At 40.4% G+C, this 9,923-nt stretch overlaps 4 protein-coding genes across 5 annotated transcripts; all 4 read right to left on the bottom strand.

The window, feature by feature from the left end:
- Positions 1–498: 498 nt before the first annotated feature.
- LOC111205062 (ribose-phosphate pyrophosphokinase 1, chloroplastic) lies at positions 499–3,320 on the bottom strand. The gene is made up of 7 exons (XM_048754556.1): positions 3,030–3,320; positions 1,995–2,405; positions 1,769–1,912; positions 1,307–1,474; positions 1,161–1,230; positions 1,004–1,085; positions 499–901 (listed from the first exon to the last, which is right to left on the bottom strand). Exons 1-7 carry the CDS (start codon positions 3,171–3,173, stop codon positions 721–723), a joined length of 1,200 nt encoding a protein of 399 aa, XP_048610513.1. The 5' UTR covers positions 3,174–3,320; the 3' UTR covers positions 499–720.
- A 692-nt stretch (positions 3,321–4,012) lies between these two features.
- LOC111205117 (RING-H2 finger protein ATL28) lies at positions 4,013–5,356 on the bottom strand. Its single transcript, XM_022700512.2, has one exon. It carries the CDS (start codon positions 5,354–5,356, stop codon positions 4,415–4,417), a length of 942 nt encoding a protein of 313 aa, XP_022556233.2. The 3' UTR covers positions 4,013–4,414.
- A 78-nt stretch (positions 5,357–5,434) lies between these two features.
- Positions 5,435–7,288, bottom strand: LOC125585465 (zinc finger CCCH domain-containing protein 28-like). 2 transcript variants are annotated; one of them, XM_048754557.1, is made up of 3 exons: positions 6,877–7,288; positions 5,978–6,581; positions 5,435–5,830 (listed from the first exon to the last, which is right to left on the bottom strand). In XM_048754557.1, exons 2-3 carry the CDS (start codon positions 6,561–6,563, stop codon positions 5,604–5,606), a joined length of 813 nt encoding a protein of 270 aa, XP_048610514.1. In that variant the 5' UTR covers positions 6,564–6,581; positions 6,877–7,288; the 3' UTR covers positions 5,435–5,603. The 2 variants fall into 2 exon arrangements, with proteins under 2 accessions (XP_048610514.1, XP_048610515.1); XM_048754558.1 differs by having other exon boundaries at positions 5,978–6,586; positions 6,877–7,118.
- Positions 7,289–7,577: 289 nt separating this feature from the next.
- LOC111205060 (4-sulfomuconolactone hydrolase) lies at positions 7,578–9,807 on the bottom strand. Its single transcript, XM_022700404.2, has 10 exons — positions 9,545–9,807; positions 9,373–9,441; positions 9,177–9,256; positions 8,830–8,929; positions 8,709–8,762; positions 8,546–8,623; positions 8,357–8,454; positions 8,213–8,270; positions 8,011–8,132; positions 7,578–7,926 (listed from the first exon to the last, which is right to left on the bottom strand). The coding sequence occupies exons 1-10, from the start codon at positions 9,791–9,793 to the stop codon at positions 7,770–7,772; spliced, it is 1,065 nt and encodes a 354-aa protein (XP_022556125.2). The 5' UTR covers positions 9,794–9,807; the 3' UTR covers positions 7,578–7,769.
- Between the last annotated feature and the right edge of the window lie 116 nt (positions 9,808–9,923).

Here is a 9,923-nt window from a genome sequence, read left to right as displayed (position 1 = left end):
ATTGCTACCCACCATCTGGGGCCTAGAAGAAGGTTAAGACAAGACTCTTGAAGAGATTAATTAAGGTGATCCCAAGGAGAAATTCACTTCTAGTGCCACGTTGCCAAGCTGATGGCTCATGTCAGCCTGCAGAATCCGTGAATCTACAGGCATTGTTAAAATATGGGCCTATTTGTCTATGAAGTGCTTGACAGCAAAGATATACTTCTGATTGTTTTTGAAATCAAAATTTTCCAAGCTTTTGAAAATGTTGGAGAAATGAATCGAACTGGCCAGTCTTTCCTACAAAGTTTGAAGAGATCTCACATCTTTAAGAATATGTCTTTTAGTTTATCTCCCTTTCTTATACACATTGGAATAATGTTCGTGTTTAGCTGTCTGCCTCGCCAAAGTACAATGATCTTTGTGGGTGATTGACTCCCTTTATAGGTAAGTATTTTCCCACCAGGTACTTTTGAGTCGATTAGCGCCATGTAGATAAAAAGTTATGACTTATGATACTGAGTCAACTTATAATCTTGTGTATACCATAAATCAAAATCGGCTCAAAACCAATAAGGTAAAATCCATAACGAGATGTCTACCAAACAAGAAAAGTCTAAACTATAAAGAGACAAATCAAGAAAACTTGGTAAACAGATTCTAAACCAGACTCTTAGACCGACTAACAAAAGCAAGAAAAAAACGTTCAAATGATGCAATGAGATAGAGATGAGGTCGTCAAAGGAAAATGCTGCTGACGGAGCTATCATCATGGACACGCCAAATCGTCTCACCAAGAAGATTAGCCACCGACAAAATCGTCAACTGCGGGAAGTAATTCTTCTCAGCTACTGGCAAAGTATTTGTCACTATCACTTCTTGAAGCAAACCTCCTGATAATCTCTCTATCGCAGGCGGGCTAATTCCATTTGATTCATTACAAAACAATAAAAACGCTTCAGAAAAGTAATGATTTCGAGACTGTTCAAGAAACAAAAAAAAAAGGTTTTGACAGGTCTACCTGAAAACAGCGTGAGTGCAACACGCATATACCTCCCGAGCACCCTCTTGGTGTAACAAAGCTGCTCCTTTCACAATGGTTCCTGAAAAAAAAAGAGAGAGAACATGTCTTTAGCATTTTTCTCACAATAATATGATTTAAGACAAACTCTACTAACCAGCGGTATCAATCATATCATCAACCATTACTGCCACCTTCCCTTTTACATCACCAATTAGGTTCATCACCTGAAAGGAAGTAAAACATGTGTTGTTGAGACAAGCTCTGAGTTTGAAAAGAGAAGAGGTATTATTATACTATTACCTCAGCAACATTGTGTCCTGAACGCCTTTTATCAACAATTGCAAGTGGCGCATCTGATAGCTTCTTAGCAAAAGCGCGTGCTCTGGCTACTCCACCAACATCAGGAGAAACCACTACCAAATCCTCTGCCGCAATTGACTTGCTAGCTAGATAATCAAGTATCACCGGCTGTAAAAAAATTAAATATCTAAAGATTTAATGGGTTAAAAGGTATCTTACAAACACACTACATAACAGAGAAGAGGTCATAGCCAGTGTTCTATCTGAATGAAATGTTTTTTTTTGTTCAAAAAATCAGTCTAGGTGTCTGCTTAAACATTAGTCCTCTATAAAGCGGCCGCCTAGTCGGCAAATCGAGTCTGAACAAAACGATTTTTTCAAACCGATTTTAAAAAAATTGATCTAGGCGTCCGACTAAACATTGACTCATAGCTATCAAATAAGGCGGCGTTATAGATGTACCTGGCAGTACACATGATCCACCGGAATGTCGAAATAACCCATAGACTGTCCTGAATGAAGATCACAAGCAAGCACTCGATCTGCACCAGCTTCGGTAATAAGGTTAGCAACCAATTTAGCAGCAATGGATTCACGCCCTTGTGTCTGCAACCACCAAACAAAAAAAGACAAACATAAGAAGATGACTTTTATCAAGCAAAGATATTGTCAAGAACCATCTACTCACCTTCCTGTCAGCTCTGGCATATCCAAAATAAGGAATCACAGCCGTAACTTTCTTGGCAGACGCTCTTCTACAAGCGTCTACCATGATCAAAAGCTCCATCAGATTCTCGTTAGTCGGAGTGCAAGTGGGCTGCACCAAGTAGACGTCGCACCCCCTGACGCTCTCTTCCAGCTGAACGTAGATCTCTCCGTCAGCGAATCTCTTGATCTTGATCTTGCCGAGGTCCAAGCCCATGTACCAAGCGATCTCTTGAGAGAGCGCTGGATTCGCGGTGCCGGAGAATAGCTTGAGCCTGGTGTTGTTGTTGGTTCTGTTGGCTGATTTCTCCATCCGTGCGGATTCTAAGAACTTTGGGAGTGTCCTCTCGTTGATGATTGGGATGCTTGGGTTCCCATTCCCAAGATCGCATTTCTAGCAGCAAAGAAACAAACAAACAAACAAATTCACACACAAAATCAAACGAACTCATCCACTTATCTAGATGACATTGGCAAAGGCAACCCGACCTTAAGAAACGGAATCTGACGAAAGAGACAAACTTTGTATCAAAATATCAGAAATTCAAACTAGACAAGACATGTAATAGGGCTTCACTGGCAAAAGCAAAAAAACCTTTAAACAAACAGAATCTAAAGAAAGAGACAACCTTTGTGTCAATAGAAAAAAAAAAACAGAAATTCTAACTAGACAAGATGAGTAATAGACGCTATTGGCCAAAGCAACGACCTTAACAAACGGAATCTGACGAAAGAGACAAACTTTGTGTCAAAATAACAGAAATTCAAACTAGACAAGATGGGTAATAGACTCCATTGGCCAGAGCAACGACCTTTAAACAAACAGAATCTAAAGAAAGAGACAAACTTTGTATCAAAATAAAAGAAATTTAAACTAGACAAGATTGGTAATAAGGCTCCACTCAATCAACGAATCTCAATAAAGAAGAAGCAGAAGAATCAACAACAACATTTGGATTCTATGGAGAAGGAAAAAAAATGGACAGCCACACGGATGAGTTATGGTTATGGAGCTTACAATAGAAGCGAAGACAGAGTTTCGGGAGTGAGACTGAGAGGTAGTAAACGAGAGAAAAGAGGAGAAGAAAGTCGAAGACGACGAGGACAAATACGACGGCGTTTTAGCGGCGGCGGGAGGAAAGGACAAAGCCAGCGACGCCATATGTCACTTGAAACAACCCCTCTGGCTCCAAGCAGAGTATTAAACTCCGAGTGAAGACCTTTTTCCTCTTCTTCTTCTTCTTCTTCTCCGAGAGTTTTGTGAGAGAATCTTTCTCGAGTTTGGATTTTTATTTTTTTAATAAAGAAAAGAATAAATAGGAAATGGTTTGGTTTGGTTGGTGAGTACAAGTTGGTACTAAACGACGTCGTTTATTACATGCATCACACATGCAATATGGATTGAGGACGTCTGGCTCAACTTTCTTTGAATAACTTTAGGAATCAATCCGAAAATCATACTGTTGTGAATTGGAATTACCAGATTTTGTGTTGACCAAACTTGATTTTTAATAGAATAGAATGTTTGTTTATTCGATGGGAAGCTTTTAATTTTGTTTTTGACTTTTATTTATTTGACTACAATTTGTGGAAGGGTCCTATGCAGAATGTGGAATATATTGGTACAACTACCATAAACAAACTATACGCGGTTAATTCCTCGTGCCATCAATTACCTTTCAGAACCGAAGTTGGTAGATCCGGTTTACAATTGGTTCCCGCAGAAAACCAAACCGGTCCTTTTGTTTCCATCTTCTTTTATTGTTCTATCAATGTTCTTCTTCTGTCTCTTACCTTGTGTGTTCTTGATCCAAAGTCCTTTAGATTCTTCTCTGATAATGTGTGGAATAGTTTAATTTCAAACCATCTAAGTACCGTTGTGTTGAACTGTTGTAGCTATGATTCTCCATCCTCAATTATATCAAACAAGCTTCTTTTTTTTTTTTTTGAACAACGATGAAACAAGCTTCTATGTTCTTTGTTTTCAGACAGTCTCATGGAGGATGATAAAGAAAAAATTTCTTCATTACAACTCCGTTCTCCTATAGGAATGAATGGGCAGACCCATCACCCATCAGTCTAAAGTCTAGCTTGATAAGTGCCGGTGAAACTGAAGAAGCTACACAACAAATTAAGGACAACAATACTTCTAAAGAAAAACCTGAAGATGGTGACACAATAGAGGACAACAGATCTTTATTACAGTTTATTTGTAGGGATATCTGACTATAGATCTTTACTACAGTTTTTCAATTATTATTATTTTTTTAACTTTTTTTTTGAGCAATTTCTTTTTTTTTCTTACAGTTATCAATAATTCTACTGCTATAAAGAACACACAAAAAGCTGACAAAAAAAAACACACACAAATAAATAATTTATTTGCTAAGGTAATAATGAATATCACCAAGCCATCCCGTATTCTGCAGCTTCATTATACGTAGTCTTACCCATAAAATGCCCTGTAGAATGTGACCTCGAGAATCTCCAAGCCGATGCTTCCCTTTTGCTTAAACTAGTGGTATGAGCGTATTCCTCGAACATAACACTGTTTCTTGTTTGGTAATGTCTTCTTTTAATCTTCACATTAACATCCGTCATCTTAACCATGAAATGTCCCGTAGAATGTGACCTGGAGAACCTCGTAAGCCGTTTGCTTGAGCTAGCGCTAGGAGGATTCTCTTGGTCATGGTTCAGGTCTTGAATAGTAATCGTGACTGTGTTGTGCAAAGACTCATGGCTTCCAGATCCGACCAGACCCTGGTCTAGCTCACACCGGCAAACAGGACAAGTCTTGTGTGACTCAAACCAGAGATCAATGCAAACTGAATGAAACCCGTGACGACAAACCGTTATTAACCTAACGGTGTCTTCATCCGAAAACTCTGACAAGCAGATAGCACACTCCGTACATTGGTTTTTCACTGTTGCTGATGAATAGAGGAAGACGGGAAACGACTTGATGATGAATGGGTCGAGGCCTGTCTGTTCAGGGGGAGTGGTGACGTGGATTAGGTCACCGTAGGGCGTTCTCTGACGGGTCCAAGCTGAGAACAACCGGTGCAGAAAACATTTCCAGAAGAAGAGAGAGATGAATCCGCAGACAAGGACCAAGAGAAGAACGCAGGTTAAGACTACCGTGATGGGCATGATAACGCTAGGGAAAACTTCGGTAGCTGGTATTGTTGATGTTGTTGTTGACGCCATTTCAAGATTGATACGGCAGTTGCTTGGGAAGGAAGAAAAGGTTTTGTTATGAGAATTGCTTGTGAGAAAAGAAAGTTTTGTTTCTAAGTGAGTAGAGAGAAGCGAGGAGAAGGAAGTGGCTATGGTAAAAGAACACATGAGTGGCTTTGCTTAGCCATTTGAGCGAGTCTTTTGTGACCGGTTAAAATGTTAAAAATAACAGGTAACAAACAATGATAGCCCCGGTTTACTTCGGTTTGGTCTGAATTAGGATTTGGCATAATAGAATCAGATGATACAACAACAAAAAAAGATGAGCTCTGTCTTACAACAAGCTAATACATCTCACATAGTTAGAACTCTAAAAAAGATCTTTGTCATCAGACTGTAATAAAAGGCAGAGACTTTATTCAATATCGTCGATCCAATCACCATAAACCCGGCTGATTCTATCCGGTCCTTTCCATTTCCTTACAACCCTGACTCCGTTGGGTTTCTGAGTAACGGCATTAGATGTTCTGACTCCAGGAGAAGCAAGACTAGCTTGTCCTGTCTTCTTTGTGTCAAGAGTGGAAGATGTTCCGATCTTAACTTCTTCTTCTTCCACAAGTCCCCCACCAAATCTATGCAACTCTACAAAACAACATCATAAAAAAGACATAAACTTTACTCTTAACATTGCAACAACCTTCTATCCTGATCCACTCATCGTCACTCTTATCTCAAGATTCATCAAGCAGCATTATATAAAGCACACATTTATAAAGGCGGAGACTTTACCTGAAGCTCCATGAGCAAAACGGCAGTTAGTACCGAAAGGACAATACCCACTCATCTCCCACTTGTTGCACATCCTTGTCTTCCAATTCGGAGAAGCAGCAGCAACAACATTGCCTCCACCACGATGGCCTAAACTAACGGCGAAGCCCTCTCTGTTTCTCGAAGCCTCGTCGTGTAGAAACGTACAGCTTTCTCCGTAAGGACACCCTTCTCCGCTGTTAAACTTCTTGCAATGCCTTCCCTTGTACGGTCTCACACTCTCCCCCGCCGTCGGACGGCGGAGCTCCTCCGCGCTGTGAGCGAAATGGCAAGTGCTCGCGACGTACGGACAGCTTCCTGCGCGGAAGTTGCAGCAGAGCTTGGTCTTGAAGAAGGCTTTCCCGATCTCGGAGGAGGAGGAGGAAGAGGGAGACCCGCGTGCTTTCTTCCACGGAGACTCTGTTTCCTCGGTGTTCAGAGCAGAGACACGGCTGTAGTCATCCTCAGTGGCGGCCCATACGGGACTGGGAAACGGATTCTCCGGGGGAGGGTCGTTGGTGGGTATGACGTGGACTGCATCGGTGGTGGAATCCCTGCGATGACTCATCACGTCGACCGAGAAACCCTAAACTAGTAACAGAGGAGCTCTCAAAGTACAGATTTTTAACTTTAAAAAGGAGAGGAAGAGAATGAGAGAGAGTGTGGGTAAATGAAGAGGGAAGTAGTAGTAGACAAATATGAACCAATCAAAATCTTAATACTAGCATTTAATATAAGCATCAGACAGTGACTATCTGAACCAAAGTATGTTTTGAAAGCTAATTCTTTTTTGGTTAAGTTCATCTAAATGGTTAAAAACTAGCGTTGGTTTGGTTAAGTAGTTAAGTTCATTTAAAAGAGTGTTGGGATGCAGTAAGTACCTAGAAGCCATTCTTTCGTAAGCTCATGAGCATTGACTATTGAGAGTATGATGAGATTCAGAGCTTTTCAGGTTCATCTGCTCAAAGCTGGTTTGAAGCCTGAAGGTTGAGTTATCTCTCTGTCAAGATGGTTTTCCTCAAAGCTGACTGACATTCCTTGTCCACATGTATTCTTGTTCTCTTCTTTTATTTTCACACTTTGTGACCAAAGTTGGATCTCTGTGACTGAAACATGAGGATTAATAGGGTTTTGTTATGAATCTGCAACCATCCGAGGCAGGAGACTGGTTTCCAGACATTCGTATCCCACCTACTGTGATTTAGGAGCTCTAGAAACGTGTGGTGGAGGAATGTGCACCTTTTGCCCCGAACATGTCCTTTGAGGTTAACAAAGCTGTACTTGATGAAGACCTCTCTGGAGGTTCTACCAGAATCTTTCAGGGAAGCAGTTACATACAGTCAAAGATGTTTCAAATCCATGGTGGAGATGTTAGAAAACACTGTGAATGGTGCTGGAGGGAAGACTAGTGAGCCTGAGATCATCCCACAATCTCAGATTCTTGGTAACCATCATAGGCTTGATCAGCAGTCCTCTCTAAAGATCCATGCCCTCATAGAGGTCCCAACAACTCCTTCACTGATCAAATTCTTATATATCACACTCTCACGTCTCATCCATTGTCGACAAAACACTAGTACCATAGACGTCAGCATCCAGTTCATCTTATTCTCATAGTAAAGCATTATGATATCAACCAGCATGTTTCAGTCTCTTTAAACAATGTATACCAATTTACTGGAGTCTGGTAATAAACAAAAGACTACAGTTATGGGTCTTCGATGATGATATAAACTCCATTGTTTGCTTGATTAGCTCATACTCTAGCAACCTCTCAAGGAAGAACCCATTGTCCAGGGAATATCTGCATCAACGTCTTTCCCAGGATCCAGTCCATGTCAGAACTTGACAAGGATGCTTGTTTTGCAATAATGGTCACAGCTTCTTTGGCTTCTTTGTATCCACATTCAAGAACCACAAATGGGAAGTCACTGCAACAGACCCAATCCATATTTCGAATCTGTATTGTTCTTTCATATATAAGTTTTCTTTTGGTGTAACAAACAAAAGTTTACCTGCCCCACATGACACGATTTGCCCCAAAATTGGACACAACTTGAGATAGGAGAGGCGTTAGGTCCTGATAGGGGAAACCCGTTCTTGATATCCTGAATAGAGCACTGAATTTCACATATACCTGCTTGTTTCAAAACTCTTCCCTCAGACTCATATGATATGTGAGCAAATCTAGAAACTAAGGTTTCTCGATTTCTTCACCTGTGGGAATCTAGAGAGCTCCATGAGTTGAGTATAAGTATCCTTAGCCTCACCATTTCTGCAGGTTGATGAAACCATTAATATATTAGTAATATGTTCTGCAAGGGACTGGATTATTTATCTGAATAGCAGAGAAGAGCTCACTCTGGTACTTTGCAGAATCCAGCGTGATCTAGTAAAACAGTTGTCTTTGGAAACTCTGTGCACAGTTCCTCAATTTCTGCAATGTGCAGATCCAGACCCTGAATAAAGCAAACCAAAAACTTCAAAAGAAAGATCTTCGCGTATACCACACAACTTTGGAGCACACAGAGGTCAGAAATACTAGCAGACCTTCATGCACATGAAGCCAACAGGCACACCAAGCTCCCCTGCCTTGGAGAACATAGCTTTTCCAACATCATTTGTCATCTGAGTTGTTAAAAACCACTGATAATTAAAAAGAGTAGGGTAGAAACTTGATCCAAGGCCATTGAAACTATTAGATAATTGGTACCTTCTGACCCGACGGCCACAAATAGGGATTGAACCGAACAGCTTTGTAATTACTCTACAATAACAGTTTAAAAACTCAGAGAAATGTGATATGCTTTTTGAGAAAGAGCTAAAGGAAAGACCTCTAGAACAAGACTCTCAAGCTCCTTAATTCCACTGCTATCTTCTGCAGGATTTGCAAGGCAGCAGCCAACAAACTTAGACGGGTACTTCTTCAGAACACTGTCAAAAATAAAACAAAATTCATTATGAAAAACAAACAAACAAAGGTCTAATATGACTGGAGAATTAGTAACAAAACACAAAACCAATAATGTATTAGGCATCCCATGGTCATCTACTGACCACCAAAAAAGACAGCCAGACAAATCAAACCATAAGTAAAACGAAATGAGAGAAGCATATTGTTTCATAAGTTTTCGGAACCACAATAACATCACTTGAGGAATAAAAAAAAAAAAGATGAGACCTTGTTACTAAAGAGTGATCAAACTTGTGATTGATGGGTTGCACAATGAGAGCTCCATCGACTCTTGCCTCTTCCATGTTCTAAAGTCGAGAAAAACAATCAACACCAAAAAACAGAGGGAACAACGCAAAATAAGCATCAAAGACGATATCTTTCTTAAAACCCATGAGAGTTTGAGTTGAGCTGAGCTTAAGACCTTGAGCAAGAACTCGACATCGCCAGTCAAGGTAGGTTCTTGGCCTGGAAAATAAGGATAAGTCGCCGCCTGAAACATACAATATTTGATGATCTATTAGATTAGTGTGATTCAGTAGAATCGGTTTAAGTATTAAATTGATTCGAGTTAACTAAGTGTGAGAGAGCACGACCTCTTGAGGAGAAGCCCAGACGTGGAGATGGGAATCGATGACTCTGGAAGCAGACGACGTCGTTTCGGGGTCGGACCCGACATTAGCTGCCATTCTCACGGTTCTGAAGGATGATGTCGAGTTGCCAATTGATTTTCTCGCTGGGAACCGTAGGGAAGAGGTTAGAGGGTGAGTGGAGAATGCTAAAGGAATCGTTAATCTCAGAGTCGCAACTGCCATATCCTCCTCGAGGAAAGATATCCAATTCATGTGATTCACACGTATTTTTAAAATATGGTTAATTAAGTAAATAGCTAAAATATTGGGATTTAACTCGGTAAATACACTAAAATAGATCAACTTTTGTACAAGTGGTATTTTTGGTAATTACGCCAGAAAT

The sequence above is a fragment of the Brassica napus genome, chromosome C4, assembly GCF_020379485.1.
Source record: "Brassica napus cultivar Da-Ae chromosome C4, Da-Ae, whole genome shotgun sequence".
NCBI lineage: Eukaryota > Viridiplantae > Streptophyta > Magnoliopsida > Brassicales > Brassicaceae > Brassica > Brassica napus.
The sequence above is the reverse complement of the archived record's forward strand: the minus strand, read 5'-3'. Positions and strand labels throughout refer to the sequence as shown.